This window comes from Amborella trichopoda, chromosome 2, assembly GCF_054954075.1.
Source record: "Amborella trichopoda isolate Santa Cruz 75 chromosome 2, AtrichopodaSantaCruz75HAP2 v2.0, whole genome shotgun sequence".
Lineage (NCBI taxonomy): Eukaryota > Viridiplantae > Streptophyta > Magnoliopsida > Amborellales > Amborellaceae > Amborella > Amborella trichopoda.
The window spans coordinates 3,886,566-3,913,919 of NC_142337.1; the positions used below are offsets into that span (position 1 = coordinate 3,886,566).

Consider the following 27,354-nt stretch of genomic DNA (forward strand, 5'->3'; position numbering starts at 1 on the left):
CAAATTTAACAATTGAAAAACATAAGAACATATTGAACCGTCATGTTCTCTATGACAGAACTGCAACAAACTGCTATGAACCGCCCAATTTTAGGGGAACTCAGCCAGATTCTAATGTATTAGGAGATCTAAAACAGTCAAGACAATTCTCGATCTGAATCAGACGATTCTAATTCGGACCTCCAAATTTTCAAACATTGATATATTCGATCTACACTATTTTTTATTCTTTAAATTTTATAATTAGAGATGAAAATAAACTTTCAGACCACCAACAGGACTCGAGTATTAAAAGAACATCTTTGAACAATATTTCAAGGAGCATCCGACTTTTAACTTTAATTGTTTAGAGTCTCAACCGCATACAAATCACACCCTTTTCATTAAGGAGGGCTAAACTATGGGGTGTTTCACGTTACTCATATCAACAACTACATCCAACCCACCTCTTGTCGGAGGTCTGCCTCAGTTTGGATTCTCATCGTTTCTGCAACATGCATCGCATTGCTTCCGCCTTCTATCCGGGTATGCAAACAGGTTCTTAATACATCAGGTATCAAGTCTGAGACGGTGGTAAGAAAAAATTCGTCTAGTTAACTCAGGAATTGCCCAAAGTTGACCAGGATCGGGACCCTGGTAATTCCAAAGTGAGGAAGCCCAAAATCGGGCAACTCTCCCTAGCATTACCTCCCTGTTATATTCCCAGAAAATAGAACACCTCAGACTCAGCCTCTGGCATGCCTCAGTCCGAGTCGGTCTGCATTTCTAAACACCAGTTCGAGTCACTAAAGGCAAAATAAGCATCGGTTGGCCAACGATCATTCCTTCAAACAAATATTGCATGTCTAATACAATCACCGGATCCACTAAAATTATTTGGCTTAATACATTCAGAAAGCAAGAAGAAACTCCTTTTATTGGAATGGAAGAAAAAAATGTTCTTAGATTGGAAAAACAATTGTATATTTAAGGGGTGGTGCTGTGAAAAATTTGAATAATATTCCTCACACTCAATAATACAAGCCTGTTTCCACATGTATCCTCGCACAAAAACACACTCACACACACACAGACAGAGTGAGAGAGTGAGAGAGAGGGGGGCGGGGTAGAGAGGAGAGAGAGAGAGACCTGAGAACAAAATATAACATACTTCCATTCAATGACAAGCAGCTATGTTTCCACAACACCATTGTCTTCATGTCCAATGCCTTGTAACAGAACTTGTGAGATGGAGAGAGAGAGGTTAAAGAAACAGGAATGAAGAAAATATCCCCTTCTATTGAAACATGATTTCCCTCCTAGATTACTAGCTACACCCATGTACAACCATTTTCGTCTACCCCTATTTCACGCTTTGGATTTCGGAGTCCCATTCTGGAGCACCAAAATTCAGCTCCCATAATGAATAAGGAAACTCCATCCTTAAAAAGTTCCTCCACCCACACCATCAAACTTTTGAGAGAAAAGAACCCTCAAATCTTACACATTAGCAGGCCCACTTAAAAGTTCCCAAAAATTCCAAAAGAAGAAAAGAAAAGAAAAACTACATAGAAGGTACTACAGACCCCCCCAAAAGGGGAGAACCAAATAAGGAGTAACAAGATAGTTCAAAGAAATAAAGAGGAAAAGAAAGGAAGGTTTCACGGTAAGTTTACCTTAGCATCCTTCAATTGCCATCATCAGACATAAAAAACATGCATCTCCAACACAGGCCACTGCCCCCCACTATGCCATGAACTCAAAAGGGTAAAGAAACCCTAGAGAGCAGGGACCCACATGCGACACCTTAAAAAACTGGGACCCACATTCAAAACTGTAGAAAGCTTGGACCCCTACAATGTGTTGGGGGGCCTAACCAGGCCCCATCTCCTGCCCCCCTGGGCCTGTGAGCCCTGACATCGACCTCTGCGAGAATTCCACCAAAACCTTCCTCTGAGCTTCACTTGTATGAGGCAGGCTTGCCCGCAAAAGCTCAACCGGCATCTCTCTCGCAACTGCCCTAGCCACCTCACGCGCCCCAATGGGCCCAGGCCCACCAGGACCACTCACCACAGCCTGGATAATACTCTCGTATTTGCTAAAACAATACTTTGTAAGCAGACCAAAGAAGGCATCAAATGACGCTTGCCATAAGGTTCGATTAGGCATGCTATACGAGCCATGTGGGTCCATGAGGAGCTCAGTGGCTCGGTCTAGCACTGCCTTGACCACAACTGAGGCTCCATCACCTGCTGAGCTACCAAGCGGGCGCAAAGGTGGGTGCTCATTTGAACATGCAACAGCAGCCAAGCAAGCACTTAGTGAGCCCAGGTCCATGCCGTGGGCGCAAACAGATACAGTGAGGGCTAGGTTCATGGTGGTTTCCACAGAGTCAGGGTCAGATGGTAATCCACCAAAAAGGAACCGAAGGTGCCTAAAAATGGCCATTGCAACTATGCGTGTCAGCTCACTCCCTGGTGATAGCAATTGGAGGTAATGGGTCAGAAGCTTCCGGCCTTTGGGGAGAGAGACAATGCGTAAAAAGACCAGATCATCCTTTGGGGTTAGGCCCGAGGGCCCCTTTGCGGGCCCGAGTGGATCCACAAGTTGAAGGGAGGCAGCAAGACCCTCGAGCAAGGCTTGTCGGCGTCGACGAAGTTGAACCCCGCCATCTTGGGGCTGGCTAAATTGCAAAAGCCTATCAATATCATCAACATCAAGCAAGAGACAGAGGCCATCTTCAACGGCTATTCTCGCAGCTAACATGGGCTCTTGCTCGAGGGGCTTCTCAGCAGGCTTAGGCCCAAGTCCTCCAGGTCCATCAGGCGAGGCCTCAGGTGGGTCCACTTCAAGTAAGGGGCGGGGCCGTCTTATTGATGAAAAGGGGACTCGTCCTAGAGCATCAACTTGGAGATAGGCATGGGGCTCATTGTTGGCACGGGCACGAGGGGGTAAATCTCGGAGAAATGAGGGGCAAAAATGGTGCTTGAGGCGGGCCCCAGCTGAGCTCTTGGATAAGCAAGCTTGGTGATAATAGTCATCGACATATGGATCGCTACTATGGGTAGCAGCATGTTGCATTCGAAGTATGCTTTCTATCTCATCAGCTGACATATACTTGGACCGAAATTGAGGCCAACCATTGCTATTATTTTCATTCCTCTGGCTATTTTGGTCTTGAACATACCCGCCTCTTCTTGATCGCTGGGTGGCCTTGGACCTACCACCCTGGTCCATGGCCCCAATAGGCGGTTCAAACTTGCTCATCATCATGTGGGATTGTTGAGAATGTGGGCTAAAGAGCTGTGGGTTTATGCCTTGCAAATGGGTCATGACAGCTTGTATCGAATGTATCCTTTGTTGTTGCTGCAAAAACTGAGCCTGTTGCATCAATCCATTTGCCTGAGCCAGTGGTGGCTGCTGCATCATGCTTGGCAAGAGCCCACCATGGCCTGGCTGGTTCATCCAATGGCTCAGTTGGGGCCGGTTGTTTAAAGAAAGGCTTGAAGGGGCAAATTGTGGTGGGTGGATATTTGACATATTTGCTATGTAATGAAGGTTTTGAGGGGTAAGGTGAAGTTGGGGGGTCGGGAAAGGGGGTGGTGCAGTGGATTTTGAGGAAAAAGGAAGGTGGGGCCCAGGAGGTGAGGGTGAGGGCATATTGGGATGGCGTAATTGGTTAGGGGAAGAGTGGGACCGGCCGCCAGGGGGTGGGTAAGAGCTAAACGAGGACTTTGGCACAATGGGGTCACTCGACCAGTGAGGCTGTTGTTGGGGATAAGATGATGTTCTATACAGTGGCTTGGGGTCAGAGGGGCGGGCAGAAGAGGGTTGGGGTTGGGACCACCACCTCTTGCCTTCTTGTTGCACATTATCAGTATCGAGTATCGGTTGGTCATACCAGTTGGGAAAGTCGGCATCTTGGTTCCAATCAGCGGTGGCGGAACCTGAGATAAGGTTAATTGTTCAGTCATGGCAAATGAACAAAAGTTAACATCACAGAAAAAAAAAATTGTTCAACTTACCGTATTGCAATCAATAGTAAGAGCTCACCGTTAGAACAACTGAAATGAATTTTGCAAATCTTTTTATTTTTCTTTTAATATCTTTGTATGCTCTAGTGTGAATTCAGATTTGTCTTAGAAAGTGAACAAAAAATTAACATTATATAACGAGTCCTTTCTGATAATTCACAACTTTTCCTTGATAATTCACAAGCATTCTACAACTTTTTCTTTCGACCAGTGTGCAACAGTATAATAGACATTGCAATTAAACAAACGAGACTAAGTTGTAGTTCTCCATGTAATAGAAATGAACCTTGCTAAATTGCTTATTGTGCTGTTCTTACGGGCAGCCTTCATTTATTTTCTTTCTTTAGTAACTAACATTTTATTTTTGGATTTTTAGAAAATATAGAAGAGGAAAAAATCAGAAACGTTAAGGTAGTATCTGAGAAACCGTACCACCAAAGAACTCAGTTTACACAACCCACACTAACATTTGCCAACGAATATGTGTCGGTGTTAGCCTCTCCATGAACATGACTAAAAGAGATACAACAGATATGACAGGAACAAAAAATCCCCTTAGCAATATCAAGCAACCACCATGGCACCAGCGCCTCCTTTAGACAATCTAGGAACAATTAGACGATCTTCTTCCATTATGAGTGAGCCTTCCACCCAGACTATGCAAAGCTGATGGCCTAGAATGAGAGGTTTGGTCTATGTTCTAGTTTCTATTTCAAATATTTATTTCATTTAGCTATTCTTACGTCAAGTTTGTCATCTCCCACACAAATTGTTGCTAGGGCCGATGAAACTCCATGCCAAAAATTGTACGAGAATAAACTTAGTTTTGCTTTGTGGCTGATTCCAGGTTACCTAAGTAAAAGAAAGGAGAAATGCCCAGCAATCTTAACATAGTTATTTCTAAAATTAAGTAGCAACTTGTACGATCATATCTAAATAAAGCTAAAGCATTAATCCGTACGGTGTTCACATTTGGAAATTCAAAGCTTTACACAAAGCACGAGTATGAATATGAAGTACATATTTAGTATCCCTTTGATGCTGAAGATAGATAAGTAATAAAACACAGATCCACAACAGATAAGAAAATGCTAGTATCATCTTCTTGACAAATCCAAAAGATAGATAACTAATAAACCACAGATCCACAACACCTGAGAAAATGCTAGATTATCTTCTTGACAAATCTAAAAAAGAAAAATCAGAAAATAAAAGCCCTTGTCCTGGTTCATGAGAACTTGTTCTTTTTTTTTTTTGGGACAAAGTTTTTTCGACCTAGAATAACACCGGTTAAAACGGGCGATTTGGTTCAAGTAGAAGGCTCTAAAAAGGCAAGGAAAATGTCCAAAAGGACATAGATGAAAGTAGTGAGAAGAGATATGGTGAATGAGGATATGGCCCTGCATAGAGCGGAATGGCAGAACGAGATTTGTGTAGCTGACCCCAAATAATTAGGATAAGGCTTAGATGACGATGCTGATGATGGCTAGGTTTGTTCATGAGGATTTAACTTAATAGAAACCAACCATGCAAAAAGTATAGGAAATGATTTGGGATATGTGGGACAAGTAAATTCCTAAGTTAATGAGTTATTTAGAGACTTAATATGTGGTTTCTGAACAGGGACGTGGAAACAACGAAACATTTGATGTTATATGGTAGCCATACTTGGAAGATTTAGGGTTTGGACTCATAATGTTCCTAAACCAATAGGCCATGATTACAAGAGAACATGGTATATAGTACTCCAAAGGGGTATCCAAATTCATGATCACAGATTCCAGAGATTAAGGCCCAGTTTGGACGGCCCCACATTTATCTGGAAAGGCTCTTACCCTCGAATAGCCAAATGGACCAAACTATTTCTATTTATAATGATGAATAGGTGGGAGAGAGATCAAAGTTATTCGTTAACAAGTTCTCTGTCCAAAGTGAGCCTAACTGTATCAAGGAGAATGTCCCAGTAGAAGCAACTTTGGTTGATCTCCAGCATTGGTCATTAGGAATGGACGAAGGATTCCCCATTCGAGTACCATATGTCCATAGCATATCATACTCAGTTGAGCTATGGGGTACACTTTCACCAAATTGGAATAGGATAGGTACAAATTGGTATCAGAGATCTGCCTATTATGGACTCTCCATTCAGTAATGATGTAACTCTCTCCTTTCATGAACTTTTCATGGATCAAAAGGAAGACTGCCCATAATTTAATGCATAGAGATGTCTTTTTATGCATATAAATGAAGCTTAGTTAGAGAATCAAATTAGGCTTCATTTGCCAGTGCGCTGTGTTAGGAAACCTAATGCCTGAGGACTCTAGGAAATACAATGGAAATGGAAGCGCAGGGTTCTTTCTGTCTCTAATATACTACGAGGGAATCAAGCTGCGTTTTGAATAGCATATCGATTGTATTTGGTGTTGGCAAGTGTTTGCCAACACCTCCCCTTTGACCATTATAGAAACCTAAGCTGTAGTGCTTTTAATGCACTATAAAGCTCTTCCCAGCCTTAGCTTTGCAAGAGATAGTTGTTTATAGGCAAATATTTATATTATCAAAACTCAAAAGGGATTCACTGGGAATTTTTAGGCAAGATTTCTGTGGATTTTCCACACAACCAAAAGCCTTGCCTATATTGAACTAGTTGATTTATTCATGTTTAACATGGTTACTAGATAATGTCTTTTATCAACAATAAAAAATTATAAGCAATTATATTCTAACCATAAAAAATAATAATCAACAACCATATCCGGTGTTATCAAATTCTACCACAGTCCATTCCAGTTTGGCTGGGGAAGAGAACCCCTTTGGCACTTCACCCAATCTAGGGAAGTTAAAGTCTCGGGTGCTCGTTTTAAATATAAAATAAAGATGAGAAATCTCAGAAAATATATATAAAAGAAATAGTTGTTGACCCAAAAGGTTTGTAAGAAGCCAAAGTATTCTTTTTTGATAGAGTTCTTTCTTACTATTGCTAATTACTTAATTTGATACTTGTAATCAGTAAAATTATTATAAATAGTTTTGAAGAAGACCAGACAAAAAATGAACATGCTATGCAACAATGCTCAAACGTAAAGAAACCCCAGAATAGTAGTATTCATTTTTTTTAAGTCCTCAATGAATAACGAAATCAGGAGAACGATTTAAAATTTCCTTAAATTTCATTAATCGCCTATAATGACTTTCCTTTAATAGTAGTCATCTATTGTGACTTACATGTGCAAAGAAAGTGCCCTCAATCCTAGGAATATGCTTTTTTTATTATATGAAGCAAAGAACACCCCATATAGCAGGCTTGAATCTTATAAATAGGTCAATATAAACCCTAAAAAACATTTTAATATATACAAGACTTCCCTATGATGAAGATCAAATTCTAAAGAATGAAGTTCATTTGTTAATCTCTCAAAGAAAGACTAGCCCATAAAGAAACCTTTAGTTATTGTCAAAACTCAGCTACTTTTCAGAAAGCTTAGTGCTCTCCTACATACCCATTTCCATTAGATCCCTTTCCAAGGTCTTCTCAGGGATGAGAGGATGCCTTGAGGCAAATTCCGCGAACCCACTAAATTTAACTAGGTTTCCAAGAAATACCATCCATCCATGAACACTTAACCACTAAATCAAACAAGGCCTCTAAATTTAGCAAAGAAAACATAGAAAAGTAACCCTCCAGATCCACTCTCCACCCCCATTAAGCGGTTTACCAATGAAGAAATACCATCAATCCATGAACACTTAATCATTAAATAGAATGAGGCCTCTGAATTTAGCAGAGAAAACTCAGAAAAGTAACCCCCAAAGCCGCTCTCCACCCCAATCAAGCGGTTTACCCACAAAGAAATACCTTCCATCTATGAACACGCAAACTCAGAGGAAGACCCCAAAGTTTTTGCTGAAGTAAACTCACCACCTGGAAATGGCCAGTGAGGGTACAAACCCGTGGGACATGATGGTTATTCTTTTAAAGTCCTGAGAATGAAAGATCGCAATCACCACCGAAGGAAAACTGGTGTTCAGAGAGAACTCAAATGGTGCATTGGCGATGTTAGAGTTTGAAGAGAAATAGTGCAAGGTTTAGAGAGAGAGAGAGAGTGAGGTTTAGAGATACAAAAGGGATTTTAGGAGTTTTAGAGAGAGGGTAGAGGTTGTAGGGAGAGAGAACTGAATGCTTGAGAGAGAGGTGGTGGTTTCAAAAAGCAGCAAAATTTTGGTTGGCAGAGTTTAAAATTTCAGTGTGTTTCAGTGAGTCCGAACTTTCCAGTAAATTTACATGAGACTTGACTAAGGGCAGACAAACACCACTCAACTACATACTAAAAAATCGATTTGTGCCCATGGGTATTTTTGAAATTTTTTAAAAAATATAGGAAAATGTAAAAATAGGTATTTGTGGCCAAAACACTTTCCACCCTTTGCCAAAATGATAAACAAAAACATTTAAAAACGCATTAACAACAAATCCCTTATTTTTGGAGATTTTACATAATTCTTTTAATCTTTTTTAAAATACCCGACCGGATTACTCAAACCAACCAAAACTGGAACCGGGTAGTAGTCAGTTCTGATCTATAACCAGCCGGTTCCGATAACACAAATTCTGATCTACAATTAAAGGAGCTTCACTTCAATATGGAGGCTGAAGCCTAGGACATTGAACTCTTCAACTAAAGAGAAGTGAATCTGATAACATAAATTATATCTGATAAACGAAATTACAAAACAATTTTTTATTGATCACATCACAAAATAGCATTACAGGATGAGCTACCATGGTGCATGTTGTACGCAAATGACATAGTTTTGATTGAGGAGACTCGAAATGGCGTCAACACAAAGTTAGAACTTTGGAGAGATGCTCTAGAATCCAAAGGTTTTAAAATTAGTCGGACTAAGACAGAGTATGTGGAGTGCAAATTTAATAATAATAGGCGTAGAGTCAAGGAAGTAGCTAAGAATGACAGCCATGAAGTACAAAAAAGACCGCACTTTTGATATCTTGGGTCGATAATCCAAGAAAATTGAGAGATCAAGGAAGATGTCGAACACAAAATTAGAGCTGGGTAGATGAAGTTGAGATGTGCAACCGAAATTTTATGTTATCACCGCATACCAATGAAGCTGAAGGGCAAGTTCTATAGGATAGCTGTGAGACCGGTTTTACTCAATGAGACGGAATGTTGGGCAGACAAAAAACAATATACCCATATAATGAGTGTAGCGGAGATGAAGATGTTGAGATATATGAGTGGCAAAACAAGAAGGGATAGAATTCGCAATAAATCTATTCGAGAGAATTTAGGGGTGGACCAATAGGCAATAAAATGAGAGAGAGTAAACTTAGGTACGTTGGCCACGTGTGGCGCCGACCAAATACAGCACCTGTTAGGCAGTAGAATTAGTTCAAGTGGAAGAACTGAAAAAGGCAAAGAGTAGGCCCAAAAGGACGTGGTTAAAAGTAGTCCGAAAAGATATGGGGACTTATGGCCTCACTGAGGATATGGCCTTCAATACAGCAAAATGGATAACCAGAATTCATGCAGCAAACCCCAATTAATTGGGAAAAGGATAAAATGATGATGATGATGACATCACAAAAGAGCATTACAATTTACTTCTTTCCCTTATATGAACTGAGAAAATAAAATAAAATGCAATACATATTTTCCATTTCCAAGATAATCAAAACACTTTATCATGATTTATGCTCTCTCTCTCTCTCTCTCTCTCTCTCTCTCTCTCTCTCTCTCTCTATATATATATATATATATATATATATATATATATATATATATATATGGGTAATGATTTCATGCAACCGTTGTATAGTAATATGATGCAACAACCTTAAAAAAACATCTTATAGCCATTTGTTTGATCCGAATTTTAAAATATACACTCTTTTCATTCTAAGAAACAATCACAAAAAAAGAAAAAATTGAAAACACAACCTATAAAGTATTTTTTTAGCCCAATTAACATAGGTTGTTCATTTTGGTGCGATGCTTAGATCTAGGCCTTTGAAGGATTTTTTCATTTCCAATTTTTTTTGGATGGCTTTATTATCATTAGATGAACAATGTTAAAAACGAAAAAAATGATTTTGAGTTTATAAAGGCTAAGATCTTGAAATTCACAACATGAATGGTCTAGATTCGTTTTTGGAGGGGACTCATTTTGACCATATCTAGGGTTCAAATTGAACTTTTTTTTTTTGGTGATAGATTATTGAGATGAAGAGAGTGTGTGTGCAAAATTTGAGGTTATACAAATACCACAAACATGATTTTCTAGAAGTGTCGTTGCATTATACTATAATACAACCGTTGCATTGGATCATTGCTCTATATATAAAGAACGACTGACGAAGCCCATAAACCAAATGCCTCAAAGTGAATAATGATATTAAGTACATAGAGCAAAGTAAAATTTGCATTCCATAATCACAATGGCACTATATAAATGTCCTCTGATGATAACATCTAACATAAAGAAAGCATTTATTAACTAAGAAAAGCAAAAAGGTACAACTTTTATCACAATTGGTGACTCATGATAGCCTAGTAGTTGAACATCTAATCTTTGCAAAAAATAGCTCATAGTCCAAATTAAGTGCAATGTATTGTAAGGGATTGTATACTATGAGACCATTTATTTTTTGTACAAAGAGGTCACAATCACTTTTAACCATCGGATGTGAAATTCAATAGATGAAAATGTGTCACAACATTTGAGAAATTTTATTTTGGACTTTGTGTCCAAACAATGACACATCCTCAACCACATGATTTCAAATCTAATGGTCAATGATGATTGTGACCTTGTATCAAAAGTAAATGATCTCATTGTCTACATTCTGTATTATAATTTACCAAATAAAAAAGCAAAACATTAGAAACTTTAGAGTGACTACTCATGCGTAGTTAAACTGTAAGATCCATTATGAAACAAAAGACAGAAAGATTAACATAATTACTCACTTTCTCTTGACAAAAAGCCTCTCTCACTAATATTTGAACTCTTTGGTTCGCCAACACCGGTGTTTAACTGAACATAGAAAAGTAGCATATTCAAAGAATGTGCGAGGAAAAGTACAATGATTCTAAATTTTGGCAGAATCCATTAGAAATATATTAGATACAGAACATAAACGTGTGAAGAATCATATCTAGGCATTATACGGATAAGGCATGTTGCAATAAAATGTAATAAAACCAAATCTCCATCAATCAATAATGGTTTAACATGGAATATGCTGCAAGTACTAGTGTAATGAGTTTAGAAGTGTATATATTCAAAGATAAACCTAAGAAATCAAGAACACGCACATAGAGAAAAAGAGAGAGCTAATCTTTTTTGAGAGCATTATGTTGTTTTTTTGTGTTCACCTCTCAGTTTGATTTGGAGAAGGGGTTTCTTATTACCAGTTGCATAGCATAACAACTCTTTGTACACCTAAATGTAGAATAGCATAAACATGACACACTAGACCTTCCTAAACAACAAACTTGCTCCAATTTCTTTGGAATCTTATAACCATCTCTATAATAGACTCTAAATCAAGTGCTCAGATTTTGCCTCCCAAATTGGAATTGTACTGGAACTCCTGAGATGGGAAACTTGTACAATTGAGAAAGTTTGACCAACAACCATGCCATTCTACAAATACTTCAAAATGAGTCCACACAAGACCTAGTGCATGTTTTGCATGCAAAAGGAGTCAAAAGCTGAGACCTTTGTCATTGGAATCCCTAAGGAAACAGTGATCCCCTTTAAGTATATTCAGATATCCTCTTTTATTGAATGAAGTCAGTTTCTACTTAGAAGAAACACACGAGCTCACACCTTCAATTCAATGAAACAAATGAAGCCCATAAGAAATGACCACAGAAGTGCAGGTGAGAGAAAGGTAGAAGATGACTTTCCTTCATGCATTGCCAAGAAATAACCAGGGAATTTGTTTTAGAAAAGAGAAAGCAACCCAAATTTTCCATTTCAATGATAAGGCTGATGCAAGATATCGCTAGGAACAAGAATATACAGACAGAGCTGAAAAAGATGAGTGGGGCTCCTCCTCCTCCCACCGCTGCTTGTATGGCTATCATACACTTCACATAGTAGATCCCCTCTTCCTCCTATTCTCTTGTCTTCTCTCCTCTGGAGAGGGGATCTTTCTCTACATACCTCGTATTTTCTTCGCTATCTTCTTCTGGCCTTCATTGCTCCCCCCAACAATGGCCTCCAACAAACCCCCAACAAGAAGACCCAAACAAGTATTTACTACCAACCCACCGCCTTTATACTGCTACTACCACAACCAGATCTATCCCTTCAACCACGCTCCTAACTCACAAAGAAAATCGCCATCCAAACCAAACACTTAAATTTCCACCGCTCTTATAGCTTCTAAACCTGCCAGCCAAACCCAAACAACTACTTACAAAAACCGCTCCCTAAGACATCCTAAGCTCAGGCTCTTCAAAACTCCACTTTTCCCACCACAGTAGAAACCCACTCCCAAACAAATCCTTCACTACCATTTCCGTTCCAACCCATAACCCAAGTCCTCAACATCCACGGATGCATTCTAAAGCATAGAACAAAATTTCTACGAGTGAGAACTTCTTGGGAAGTTTTGAGTTCTTTTGGGATTTGAAGGGTATTTTGGGAATTTTGAAAAGATGTGGGGGAAAATTGGGTGGTATGGGAGAGGCATAAGGATAATTTACAGGATACTTTCTCTCGCTTAGGTTGGCTCTTAATCTCAATTGTCCAACCATTAAAAAAAAGGGTTAAGAGGGCTTTTATAGACCAATGTTGCCAAGACCAGATCGATGAAGGAACCGGTTCGGTTGGACAAACCGAACTGGACCGGTTCACCAATCAGATATGGAGAAAATAGGGAAAAATAAAGAAAAACATAAAATAGAAAAATAGAAAAATTCAAAAAACAGAAAGTGCTCGTTTTTATTTTTTATTTCTTTTTTTCTTTCCTATTTCGTGAAGTTTGTATTTTTTTGAGCATTTTCCAGACCAAAAATTGAAAAATAAAAGTAGAAACAAAATAAATGTCACAAATATATTTCAAAAATGAAAATCAGGGTCTCTAGGGATATGAGCCTTCAAGGAAGGTTTTGAAGGCAGGAGAAAGAAGCTGGAATTAATGGGCTAGCCCTATGAGACGGTGGGTCAGGCCCGGCCGAAAGGCCTGACTACTGAGGCAAGGGGGGGAGGGGGGGGGGGGGGTTCATGGTCAACTAAGACACCTTTTTCGTGGTGGTGTGGAGGGGAGCCAAGTGGCACAGGTAGAGCCATAGGAGAACTAGCACCAACTCCGCCTTGGGGCCTCAAGTAGGACGGAAAAGGGGTGGCGCCTGAGCACGAGGTCAGCAGGATGGTGCCTTTTATACCACCTCCGATAATCCCATGAAGTGGTCTCAGTTCCCTTTTGGCATCGTTGTTGTCCATACCACGGACCCCGCTCTTCCTAATCCAGCCCTCATATCTGCCCTTCTAGCCACTTACTTTCCTTTCACCCCTCACATGGTTCACGTTTGCCGTGTCAGAACCTTCCACTTCCCTTATCCACAAACTCTTGATGATCCCTCACCATCCTGGTCTTACCCATTATTCAAATCTCCTCAACCTCACCACTTTCTGACCGACCACCCTTCTTCTTTCCACCCAAGGTATGCTCTCTCCCTTAGTCCAATCTTTTACCCCTCGCAAACTCCGACCCCTCTTTACCAGGTTCCCCCTTCTACCTTTCCTGCCTTTTTCAGGTTTTCCAAACCTCAGCCTCCACCTTACCTTCGTCTTTCTCTCCTGATGTGGCTCCCAGCCATCTGCCCACTTACCTACCTTCTGCCTTTGACCATAGGATTGCTTTGTAATTGTAGGGCCATTTTAGGGCATCTCGTCTGGGTTCCTGACTTTGCCAGATCCATATCTTTATCATTCAAAGTCGGTTTGAGGTGAAATTTGGGGGATGGCCTTATGGCACCTCGTATTAAAATTTGGAATATTGGAATGGGATTTTCAAGTAGATTTGACTGAAGTTTGACCATATTGTATTCTAAGTAACATGATTATTGATATAAGGTTGCGTTAGACTGGGTGCTCCTCATTTTTGGGTAGAAAGGCCTCTCATCTTTTTTTTTGATGTCGTTGCACTCTCCTACCCCCAAATACCAACCCCTTCCCCCAACTGCCAACTCATCACATCTACCCATCTCATCCCTTATTGTCACTTCAGTCCTATGCTTGGTCATGCCAACCCCATCACTACAGCTGCCAACCACTTTCCCCCACCTCCATCACCTTTAGCCACTCTACCCTTATGCTTAACTCTCTCACCCTCCTCTCCATCTCCCCTTCGCTTGGCCCCTTCATCGCACTCTTCTCCATTCCCAAGCCCTTCTGCCTTCCTGCTATGTCCCATCCACCACATCACACATCCCAACATACAATCATTTATCCGTCGCAATGCACCTCCCTCCACTAAGAAAAACCAACACTATACCCCCTTATCAAACCCACCAACATCACCCTACTCCCCTCCCACAAAACTACTATCCCCGACCTCCTTATATGCAATCACCCCACTCCAACAATCCAGACTACTAAAGAACCGAATACCCCTCCGACCTCACCACAACTATCCACGTCTGCAGCCCCCCATGAAACCCAGCAACCTGCCTACATCCACATGCTTCTTCCTCTTCCAATTCCCATAGCCACCCGACCTCCAATGCCTTTACCCCAAACCAACCTTGTTCTCGGAGATCTCCTTTCCACCAACCCTTGCTCCAAACTTTTTCTCCATACCTTTACACCTCATCATTGACCACTGCAATGCCATCACTGAATAGCATGATGCCCTCACACCCCTTCCACCCAAAGTCTCCTCTGCTCTGACCAATTTTTACATATCCAAAGGCTTCCTCCCTCCTAGGATCACCCCTCCCCGCCGCCCCCCCCCCCCCCCCCCCCCCCCAACACCATACCCTAAGAAAAAAAAAAACAACCCTCATACCACCACCATAGACCTCCCATACAACAACCCAACCACCTCCTCACCTACTCTTTCATCTTCTTTCTCCATTCATTCTTCATCACCACCCTCCAACGTAAACACAAACCCTAGCCCCTTCACTCTCTTTGGAATTATCCCAACATGGCATCTACAATCCAGAACCAAAGATCACCAAATGTAGCAACACGAGGCACCACTTCGGCTCAGACCTTGATTACAACTATCCCACAAAACCCAACGCTTCACTCTTGCTTTTATACCAAGCTCCACCGCCAACCTAGCAGAAGTAGAAAGGATCGAGTGTGGTGAGCAACACTTAGGATATGCTCACTCAAATGGGATTTAACTATGACAATCCTATCTCGGATCTCTCTGATATCCTATATTCTAATGCTCAAAAAGTAAAATCCAAGGGCTTTAAAGAACTGATCAAGTGATCGATCTCTCTTCTAATATCAACTTCGATGACAATCTCCTTCAAAGTTGTCCCACTCTCCCATTGACTTGCCTTGACAACTCTCCTGTCAAACGCTATCCCAAGCATCAAGGCTCCTCCCTTCCTATCCTCTATTGAAGATCCTTATCTAGAATACTAGGAGTATAGGGGATGCCCAAAGAAGGTTGTTGTGCACGCCTTTTCTTCCTAGCAGTATCCTGATGTTAGGAAAATTTGGGGTAGGCAGCCTTGAAAGATTCTATGAGCGTTCAGATACAATGTGGGTCATCTGGGACCCCATCATCCACGCCTTAACCTCTAGCTCCTTAGGCTCTTCTCCATCACCGTTTCTTTTTCTAGGATCTCTAACAACTTCCCTCAGAAGTTTTCCTCTATCAATGATCCCAATAGAGGGGACCTTAGACCCACCCTCTAGGACAACTTGAACAACATTGCCAACTCACCTCCCAGTCCTTGGGTTATTGGAGGAGACTTCAATATCATCAGAGATGGAGCCATGAATTGAATTGCTGCCCCAACATTTTAACATCCATGTCTGATTCATGAATTGAATTGCTGCCCCAACATTTTAACATCCATGTCTGATTTCTCCCTCCCATTTTATCTCACATAATCATCTCCTAGACATAACTCTTAATGGCTGTTCCTACACCTGGTCCAACCACTCCTCTAATCTCACTCTTACTCACCAAGTTGGACCGTTTCCTTGTTCCCCCAAAAGGGAAGAAGAGTTCCCCACAAGACATTCCAACTCCCTCCCCAAACCCACATCTGACCACAAACCTCTACTTAAAGACACTACCTCTAGTGCTCATGGCCCAAAACCTAGACTTGAACTTCTTTGGCTCGAGGACTCCTCCTTTGGTAGCCTGATCCATAATTGGTGGTCCTCATTTTAGGTTTTCAGCTAGGCAAGACTTCGGTACAAAAGAAAATACAGTCGCGTTAAAATAACATTAAACAATTGGAGCAAGAACAATCCTGCTAACTTGTCCAATTCCAAGAACTCTCTTCCTCACCGCATAACAACAACAAAAAAGGCGAGATCACTCACCATCTGCTAGGCTTCTAGCTGCAAATCACTCAAGAGGTTTCACAACATCCAACTTCGAAAATAATTGGTCACCAATTTTGAAGTCTAAACACCTCAAGCCTCCTTGCCGAGCATATTGATGGGTGCTCTTTGGATAATCCGGGTCCGTGCTGAGCTTAAGGCATTTCCAAATTTTACAACGGCAATACTATTCTCACATTCTATGTCTACATTGGGTACGGAGATTCCAAATGGGTAAAAAACAACCACTTCCCTTGAGGCACTCAAAAGATTTGATCTTAATTAGGGTAACCACTCAATGATTGAGCCCAACTTTAGAAATGTCATCATCATATGGCCAACAAGATCTAAACCTCCTTGGAGACTAACCCACATTTTCGACCATCTCGACTTTCTTTACAGGCCACTTCAAGTTGACTTCCGACATACCTGGAGAGAAACGAACCGGGATGTCGATCTGTCAGCTCCCTATCAAAAAAGCGTGATTTTTCTAGATTTTGAAGCGTTGTATAATTATATATATAGGAAAAATATTTCCTAAGCTACTAGCTATAATGAATAGTATAAGATACTAGCTCCCAGCTGTCAGATCTTCATCGGGTGGTTCAAAATTATCACTATATGAATTTTAATCTTTTTTCTAGAAATCAAATTGTAATGAAATTTTGGACGTGTATTAAAAAATAGGGCGCATAATAAAATATATATAATATTTCCTAAAATATTTAATGACCAAAATACCCCTAAAAATGTTGGGGGTAATTTGGTCATTTTTAATTATTGAAAGTAATTGCTTTATATTTATATATGGTGAGCAATAGTGTTACGTATATACACCTAAACTTTCATCTTAATCTGATTTATAGAAAAAAAATTAAAATTAAAATAGTGATATGAATTTTGAACTACTCGATGAAAGATCTGACGGCTTGGAGCTAGCAGCTTATACTATCCATTATAGCAAGTAGCTTAGGAAATCTTTTTCCATATATATATATATATATATATATATATATATATATATATATATATATATATATCCAGCTCATCATGGCTGCAAAATGGTTAATCCTCAACTTCAAATCAAAGAAGTATCACAAAACCTATATTCAAAACCTTCAGTAATCCAAGAAGTATCATAAATATTCAAATCCTTCATTAATCCCACCGGAGTAAATCTTCAAAAAAGAATGCCCTCTTGGTTGCACAATGATTAATCCCATAATGCTCCAACCAATTAAGACAAAAGAATAAGATGATAGTGCATCCTCCATAGTCTTGGAACCTATATTCCTTAAAAATCGATTCTAAACACATCCAAAGCTCCATCAACTCCATAAGCCTTAGCTTCCTTACATAAAAGACCCATAAAATTGTGCTTTGCTTGCGAAGGATTGCAATGTCACCACAGCTACCTAGCACTTGCAAACCATTCTATGGTGGAAAAAAGAAGGGACACCACGACCTGTTTATGCAAAAAAAGAGAAAAGACCAGGACTCTGTGGAAAGCCAGAAACTAGTTGCTAATTAACTAGTTAAAGTCATCGAAGATCTTGCCTAACACCCAGTTGAAGTCATCCAAACACATAATACTCTGAATAACACTTGATGCACTTTTCATAAGAAAGACACCTGATGATACCTATTTAGAAGAGGGGAAATCAGATAAACTGAAAAAAAAAAAGTAATTTGTGAACGGGTTTCCAAATTGGACCAGCAAGTTTTCAGGGAGCACACAGGCTAGGTGGACATGCAATGGAAGAAGCAATCAGAACTCGAAAATCAGTCCAACCAAATCACATATGATGAACCAGGGACCATACCCCAGCTCTCAACACTAAAAGGAATAAAAAAAGAAAGACATGCAAAGAAATGAGTCTTCCTGAAGAAAATCCTAGCAAATTGATGAAAAAGACGACAATAAAAGTGAAACAGCTATGTGGGGAAACCCTAGTGGTCCCAATAAAGGAATAGAATTTGAATGTGGGATCAAGTGTTGTGAGAGCACTCCACTTCTCTTTCGGAAGTGGTGAGGAAGCAGTTTTCTGCCACCGGATGGTGCTAGCAACCACCAGTGAAGTAACTAAACTAAGTCTCATGACAATGAGAATATCGTTTTAGAAAGTGAAAGTAGCAGGGTGCATAATTGCGAAGAAACTGGGTATGTCCCACCCACACAAGGCACAAACTAAATTACCATTCTGGTCATAGTCATCTGTGACATATTTGAAATTGATTTGCTCATGACGACAACGACCCAACTTCGCCAATAGACAATGAGCTAAGGCAAATCCCGTCCAATATGATCATCATAGCTGACCCATCTAGATATTCATCTTTTCCAAAAGAAAATCCATCTTGATCTCATGAATCAAAAACAAAATAAAATAAAATGATAAAACAAAAAGCTACCAAAGACCATCAACCTGTCCCTACAATAAAGTAGATCATTTCTAAAAATTACCGCAAAAACACAAAGTACTCAATGTTTCTTTGGGTTCTTTCAGATAAACTAATAAGAAATGGGAAGATCCAGCCATTATTGGTTAAAGCATCCAGTGCAAATTTTGAAAGGCATATATGATATAAGTAACCCTTAAATCCTCTTTCCCCCTTCCTACTTCCAAGAGTAGGTAAATTATCCTCAAAAGTCCATTTCTAGACTGTACGAACAAGGATTCTTGAAGGGCTTCACTACCCCTGGAAATGGACCAGACATCACCCACCTCCTGTATGCGACGATACCAAATCTTCTGAGAAGCTTGCCTTCACAGCAAGACAACCTCTGATTATTCCTCAGATGTTTTGAAATTTGTACCAGTATGAAGGTGAATACATTGACCAAAATGCTGGGCATAAAGCTCAATGATGAGGCCGTCCAAGGATTGGCACAACAGCTGGGCTGTGGGGTGGACAGACTACCTTCAAAATACTTAGGCCTAGCCTTACGCATTGGAAATCCCAGGAAGCACCTATGGGATACAATCACAAAAAGGTTTAACAGAAGGCTGGCATGATGGAAAGGCCGATTCTTATCCATTGTTTTTGTGTTGTGGGTGGGTGGGTGGGGGGGGGGGGGGGGGGGAGGGGGGGGTTATCACCCTAATCAAAGCAATTGTAGCAAACATCCCTATTTTCCAAATGTCCTTATTCCATATGCCGGCGTGAGTGGTCTCTAAGATTAAGAGTCATATGAGAAATTTTCTGTGGTCAGGGACCAATGACGAACACAAATTCCACCTCACTGCTTGGGACTGTGCTCGTCTATACAAAAAAGTATGGGGACTTTTGGGAAGGATGAGAGAAAATGATATGACACTTTCAGGAAAATGGTAGTGGAGATTTGCAATGAGGATAGCCAGCTGTGGAGGGAGGTCCTACAAGCAGTTAAAAACTTCAAAGGGAGGTCCAAAGTATGGTACTGAAAAAGGGGGTTGCTTCCTTAGGCACCGCCCTCACTGAGCATCATGTACATGGAAAGCATCGCCAAGAGTAGCAAAATTTCAAAGAGAGGACAATGAGTTGGATTAGATTTCGAAAAGTTTAATGGGTGGGAGACCAGACTCTGGGCACATGACAGCCTGCACTGCTTTGAAAAGGATGAAGATAGGAAAGGCTTTAGGATATCTTGATAGAAGTTTGGAAGTGCATGGGGAGATTGGCATTGATTGGCTGACCAAGCTGTTCAACAAGGTTTTGAGAACAAAGAAAATGCTAGACGAATGGAGGAAAAGTATTATGGTACCTATTTACAAGAACAAAGGAGACATACACTGTGTGAACTATTGATGGATCAAACTTATGAGCCACACTATGAAGCTCTGGGAGAGAGTGATCAAGCAACGACTAAGACTAAAACGTGTGTATCAAAAAACCAATTTGGTTTTATGCCAAGGAAGTCAACAACCAAGCCTATTTTCCTACTTAGGCAACATTAAGAAGTTTAGTATGAAGGGAAAAGACATCCACATGGTCTTTATTGATCTAGAGAAAGCTTATGATAGAGTACCTAGAGATTTGTTTTGGTGGATGTTGAAAAATAAAGGAGTCTCCAAACATTACATCGACTTAGTGAGAGAAATGTTCGGTGGAGCGCTAACTAGTGTATGAACAACTAGTGGAGAGACGGTTTTAGTGACAATAGGTCTACAAAAGGGGTCAGCATTCAGCCCATACCTCTTTTTCTTATTTTTGGACGACATAATTAGGCACCTACAAGATGAGGTACCGTGATGCACGTTGTTCATAAATTATATACTTTTGATCGATGAGACCCAAAACACAAATTTAGAACTTTGGAGGGATGCTCTAGCATCCAAAGGTTTCAAAATTAGTCGGACTAAGACAAATTCTATAGAATGTAAGCTTAATAATAATAGGAGTAGAGACGAGTAGTTAAGATTGATGGCTAGGAAATACCAAAAAGAGAGTACTTTCGATATCTTGGGTCGATAATCTAGAAAAATGGAGAGATTGGGGAAGACGTAATACATAGAATTAGAGTTGGGTGGGTGAAGTGCAGATGTGCAACTGGAATTTTATACGATCGTCACATACCAATGAAGCTGAAGGGCAAGTACTACAGGACAGTTGTGAGACCAATTTTGCTCTATGGGGCAGAATGTTGGGCGGTTAAAAAACAATATCCAATTGAATGAATGCAGTGGAGATGAGGATGTTGGGATAGATGATTGGCTAGACAAGGAAGAATAGAATTCGAAATGAATACAATCAAGAAAATTTAAGTTTGGGACTAATAGGCTATAAGATGAGAGAGAGTAGACTTAGGTGGGATGGGTATGTGTGGCACAGACCCAATACAACACCGGTAAGAAAGCGCGAGTTAGCTCAAGTGGAATGGTCAAAAGGGAAAAAGATAGGCCCAAAAGGACGTGGTTGGAAGTAGTGAGAATATATATGAGGACTTATGGTCTCATTTAGGACATGACCCTCAATAGAGCAAAATGGCAAACCAGGATTCGTATAGCCGACCTCAATTAGTGAGAAAAGGCTTTGACGAAGATGATGATGATGATGATTGCAAAAATAGCCGAAACCAGGGAAGTATTATTTGGTCTCCCACATTTAGAAGGCCATTAACTAAAGTTGAAAGCTTATATCTGACTGACCTCCTTAACTTCCTTCAAGACTTCTACTTCTAACAAATAGGCTGGTCTGGCCGCGATGACATCAGTGATATTCACAGTGGCTTCTTTCTACTCCAGCTTACACCCAAAGCCCCAAGAACATCTTCAATAAATTGTGGGCTTCCCTGACCCTCACCAAGTACAAGCCTGTGGCTCAAGAGAAGTCCTAACGAGAGACCAACTAGAAGGCATTCAATTGTCAAACCGGTGTGTTATGTGCTAACAAGAAAAAGAGACCAGTGACCACCTTTTCTTGCAACACATGATGCTTACAAGCTTGGTCCAACCTACTCCAACTTTTTGAGTGGCAATGGGTTACCCTGAAGTCCATCCAACAACTCCTAGTGCCATGTTTAGATCTGCCACTACTAAAGATAGGTTGTCTTCTCTGGATGGCCTCGATCATGTCCATCATGTGGGGTCTATGAAAAGAAAGGATGCCCAGGATTTTCTAAGGTGAGAAACCCCACTCAAAGGAGCTAACCTCAATGTGAGTTCTCCTTCCTTTTTCCTTCTTCTTTTCTTCCTTTTTCCTTCTTCATTTCTTCCTTTTTTTTTTTTTTTTTTTTTTGTGGGTTCTTTTCTTCCTTTTTCCTTCTTCTTTCCTTCCTTTTTTTTTTTTTTTTTTTTTTTTTGTGGGAGCAGGGTGAGGTGGGTGGGTTGAGGTGGGTGGGGTGGGGTGGGGTGGGGTGGGGTGGGGTTGGGGGGTTGTGCCGTTTAGGTGACTCTAGTCTAACCTTATATTTGGTTTTTCATTTTCATTCATTTCTCTTATCTTTCTTCAATTTATATTGTTACACTTCTTCGAAAACTATGCCCCTATGCCTATGGACTTTGTATTATGAGGAAATCGTGCCTACTGAACTATTAACCGTATTTTAGAAAACATGGGACTCAAAGTTGGCTCAGCCGTCAAGTTCACCAGTTCAACCTACTCCGCAACTCAGACTCCGCTCAGCTTCAATGACCCAAAATGTGTGTGTGTGTGTGTGTGTGTGTGTGAATTTTAAGGGGAGAGAGGTGGGGGGTGTGGATTTTAAAATGGAAAAAAATATCCTAGACAATATTTAAAAAAGTTTAAAACAATACAAAACAATGGGGAGATTATGTCTTTTTTTTCATTTTTTGGATTGGTCAGTTCAAATATTATGTTATGTAAATCAAAACACACAAATTAGGATGTGATAAATATGAGTATGACTTGCATTGAATATTACCTATCCTAATAAAAAGTTCAAATACAGAAAGGGATAAATTAGAAAACAGAAGCCCAAATATAAGTGAATAGTGATAAATTAGAAAACAGGAGGATATCTTGTGGAGCTAAAAAATAGACCAATTTTGGTAAATCCTAGTTAATTGGTGGATACCATAGGTGAGTTGGCTTTCCGGATCAATGCCGGCGAGATTTGGATTGACCCACCAAGCTTTCATAACATGCTATTAATATTATTAATCAAAATAGAAAAATTAAATTTCTGAAAATGTACAGAGGCTAATAGAAGTTACTCCAAGGAAAATTGAGATTACAAGCATGGCTTCAAACAAGTGTTGGACACATAAATTAGACAAGTAACTAGATAGTCATTAAAATAAAAAAGGCAGATACACATATCTTAAAAAATTTATTGTAAAAGTAAACTAGTAAAAGCATGAATAATAACTAATATTTCATGATAGAGATAGCCATTCACTCCTTCTTTTTTCAGTATTGAACGGAAAGTTATTTTCTTATCAGAAATGCCCCCATTAGGACATGATTCAAAACTACAAAAACCTAACCACAAGGGCATCATAAAACATTTGCATTTCAGAATTAACGTTCATAAATATTCAAGAATACGGACCTTCATAAAGGTGCTTGCAAGGTCATCAACTTCAGCTATGAGATCTAATCCATCCAGCTGGAGTTGTAGCATGACGAATCAAAGGTCAAAATACTTATAAAAACTCCATGTAAAGCCATTCAACAAGGAAAAAAGGATGGAACATAGTTGCATAATTAAGAAACTATTGCATAAACAAGAGAAAAATACACACGAATTCACATATGCTTATGCATGAGCATGTATGGATGTACGGATACATGCATGGATGTATTTATGTGTAAATGTAACCATGCATACCAGGCCTGTATGCATGTTTAGTCAACGTACTTACAAATGATCACCCAAAATAAATTTAACATAGAATCTTCACATTGCAACAAACTGTGTGCTACCAAACCTCATGTTGCCAACTAACAATACTTTGAAGATATTGGTGAAGCCAGACTTAGACCAAAGATTAGGTATGCTACCACAACATCACAAGTTACACTGTATCTCTCTCCGCTTTATGCTATAAAAAGGATGCCTAGTACCTTGAGCACCCAAGAATATAGAGAAAAAAAAAAAAGAAAATCACTTACAACGATAAGGGCTACGGCATTTTGAAAGGCCTTCATGTGTAAAATAAAGAAGTGGAATCGTAGAAGAGTACTAGATGAACTAAGAAGAGGCAACAACAATTTTGAAAAGTACAGATATATTGTCCATTCGATGGTTTAAACTAAATAAAAATTAAAAAATAAAACAGTGGGAAAAAATTTAAAAGCAATTTGTTTAAAAAATGTCCAAAATTTTCGCACTTGGTAAACCTTATCCTGAAAGATGCTGGTTGAGTAACCTTTATCATTTAGAAAGGAAATTCTGATATGTAGATAAGATTTATAATTTACATATATTCACACTTTACTAGACCTTCTGCACACAATATAAAAAATGCATTACAATAACCATCCCTCAAAGTCAAATGTGTAAAACATGAAAATTACGTGTTGTAGAAAAAGGAGAAGAAAGGTAGGTTCAATTGTGCTCGATTATTTTCTTCATTAAATTACCTCTTCTGTATCCCCAATTGAAGACATTTTATACTCCTCATCATCAAACCCAACCAATGCAAGGTGATCATCATCTTCCAAGCCTCCCAACTCAACTTCCTCTGTGACATCCTTACCAAAAAATGCATACTGCGCAGCATCAAAGCGAGTACTTGCTGCACATTTATATAATAAAACAAAGGATCGTAAATGAGCATGAACAGCACACAACCAGATAACACAAGCACTACATGATGATCATCGATAAATATGTTCAAGTTATCTACCATTATTCATCAAAATAATTATCAGTGGCAAATGACACAGACATTATCAAAGAGTAATTGACATATAAAAGCTTTTAAAAACTGCACAGTTTTTCCTAGTTAGAACCACTGCATGCGAAACTATGCATTCATCTGAATGCTACAAATTGCTGTGCACATTAAAAAATTCCAACAACATTTTACCCATATTATCAAAGAAAATGTTGATAAAGCTGCCTTTGGAAAGGTTAATTTTGCAATAAATACTCGATAGAGTTAAGAATGCTTCGATAGAGTTAAGAATGCTATGGCGGTCAACTGACCACTGTTTGCCAGCATCTTTTCCATCTGAGTAGGAAAACAATGCCCTTAGAACATGTTTTATAATAGAAAGGACAAGACCTGATGAGTTATTTCTATGCTATTGAACTAAGAGGTGGGGAATTGACATTGTTGATAACAGAAACCTAAATAGTTGGGAAAATGCTCCTATGATGATGATAACTAAAGCCTAAGATAGAAAGAAAGACGATGATATACCAAATATGGACATTCTAAGATTCATATTTAGTAAAGTAATTGCAATTCTCTATATCCAAATCCGCAATCCTAGGCTTTCATAAAGTGGAAGCCACTTTCCAAGAAAAATAAAGCAAGCCCAAGCTCCCAAAGAGTACACCCTATTTATTCTCATTTGATTCTTAGATTCGATTTAGTTCATGAAATCAAAGCAATTATGATCCCCAAAATGGGACTATAGCCACTCGATCTGGAGGGTAGAGAACAAAAGCTGCAGCAAAGCTAACCAAGGTTCCAAACTAGCCTACCCATCCAAAGATGAAACAATCTGTTCATGTTCCTTCTAATAGAAATAGAAAGATAAACTCCAAAATGCCTTGGCGGTTGGACCAAGTTTTTAAAGAAACAATCACCATCCGCTCCAATATGCTAGTTTCTTCCGAGCATACATGGTGCGAAGCAAACAGTCACGTCGATACCTAGCAAAGGACGCAGCAGATAGGACATCCTTCAAGCCATCCAGGTCAATCCTCATCCAAAACCAAAATCAACATCCACCTGCACAGCTTTGACAGTAGAAAATTTCCGGACATATTAGGTTACCCAACTTTTTGGGAAGTTAGTTTACCACACAATTACACCCTGGTGAATTTCTGTAACCCTACAACATACACTGATTTTCTTTTTTCTTTTGATAGATAATCCCACAACATACACTGTTATAGCTGCCCATTCTCTTTCTCTTTAATGAAACGTGTTACTTATCACAAAAATAAAATAAAATACAAAGCTCCCCAATGTAAAAGTTACTGCAAATAAAACCCATTTGAGGCTTATGAAGAAAACCTTAGGCGATCATGAGTAGTAAAGTATCTAAAACTTTAAACCAACATCAAAATCTGCAATCACTAAAGGAAAATAAAAGGCAGCCAATGAAGAACGCTCCCTTCAGTTCAGAAAAGTTTTTTGAAGAAGGTTAACTTTATATTTAGGGTAAAAATTTACATAAGGGTAACTCTACTCAGAAAAGTTCATGGGAGATAATCAAATTCCCTCAATACAAAGGAAAAGTGAATAGAACAAGTATGCCTAAACGAAAAGAGGCCACTTTGTAAATTTCAGAAAGCGGGGGAGGGTAGAGAGCAAAACGAAACAGAAAAAAATGGGTTCGACAAAGAAACGGATTTGCTCATAATGAACTTTGTCAACAAAATAATTCACCGACTTTAGTTACCATGTTTAACATCACTACCTCCTATAGATGGTATACTCTTAACCTAAAAATGTCCAGAAAGGGAGAAAAAGCAGTATAAAGCATGAATTTAACCGGGGATTTGCGAGCAGGAATATTGCGAACAGAGATAACAATTAATAGAAGGATCAAAAGATCACACAAATTTCAACAAAACCCGCTAAATTCTATGAAGTAACACACTAAACCTTTAAAGCAAATCAGATCTAGATAATAAATATGCCAGAAATGAAATTCATTCAAACCTAGAGAGAAAGCATTAAATCATACATCTCAGAGAGAAAAAAATACAGTGAACGAGAGAGTGATAGAGAGACGGAGAATACTAATCATACTCATCAAGAGATAGAGAGAGGTTTTAAGAACATATGAATAGAGAAGACTACTTTCATGGATGAGACTAAGATCTAAATGAGTAACTTACCAGAGGAACCCTGAGCAAAATCTTTCGAAACCCTTTGGTGGTCTGAACCACCTTCACTCTCTAAACTTTCCATGTCTCTGTGAAAACCCAATACAAACAATAGAGATACAAAAACAACAGAACCCTCCTCAAGCTCACAGAGCTTGAATTTAAGGGGGTTTTCTCACCATTCGATCCTAAATCAGCACCTAGGGATTAAATTATTGTGCCCCAATTCTAAATCGCATAAGATTCATTTACAGAGAGAGAGAGATAAAGAAATAAGAGATTGCCAATGGGAGTAGCCCAGAACTTAAAAAGAGAAGAGAGAGAACAAAA

The 27,354-nt window shown here is 39.4% G+C and overlaps 1 protein-coding gene across 4 annotated transcripts; it reads right to left on the minus strand.

Annotated features, from left to right (window-relative positions):
- Positions 1 to 1,129: 1,129 nt before the first annotated feature.
- Positions 1,130 to 27,172, minus strand: LOC18435880 (topoisomerase II-associated protein). Of its 4 annotated transcripts, XM_020668221.2 has the most exons (6): positions 27,037 to 27,172; positions 25,840 to 25,918; positions 24,597 to 24,751; positions 23,563 to 23,619; positions 11,003 to 11,069; positions 1,130 to 3,926 (listed from the first exon to the last, which is right to left on the minus strand). In XM_020668221.2, exons 2-6 carry the CDS (start codon positions 25,865 to 25,867, stop codon positions 1,852 to 1,854), a joined length of 2,382 nt encoding a protein of 793 aa, XP_020523880.1. In that variant the 5' UTR covers positions 25,868 to 25,918; positions 27,037 to 27,172; the 3' UTR covers positions 1,130 to 1,851. The 4 variants fall into 4 exon arrangements, with proteins under 4 accessions (XP_020523880.1, XP_006845982.1, XP_088713591.1 ...); XM_006845919.4 differs by lacking the exon at positions 25,840 to 25,918; XM_088857465.1 differs by lacking the exon at positions 23,563 to 23,619.
- Positions 27,173 to 27,354: the final 182 nt, after the last annotated feature.

What these genes read in the sequence shown, in the direction of transcription:
- LOC18435880 (XM_006845919.4), bottom strand. Translation starts at nt 27,109, where the DNA reads ATGGAAAGTTTAGAGAGTGAAGGTGGTTCAGACCACCAAAGGGTTTCG. An exon ending in CAATTGGGGATACAGAAGAG is followed by an intron (nt 23,620 to 24,596) that starts GTAATTTAATGA and finishes CTACAACTCCAG; the next exon opens with CTGGATGGATTAGATCTCAT. An exon ending in TTGCAAGCACCTTTATGAAG is followed by an intron (nt 11,070 to 23,562) that starts GTCCGTATTCTT and finishes TTCTATGTTCAG; the next exon opens with TTAAACACCGGTGTTGGCGA.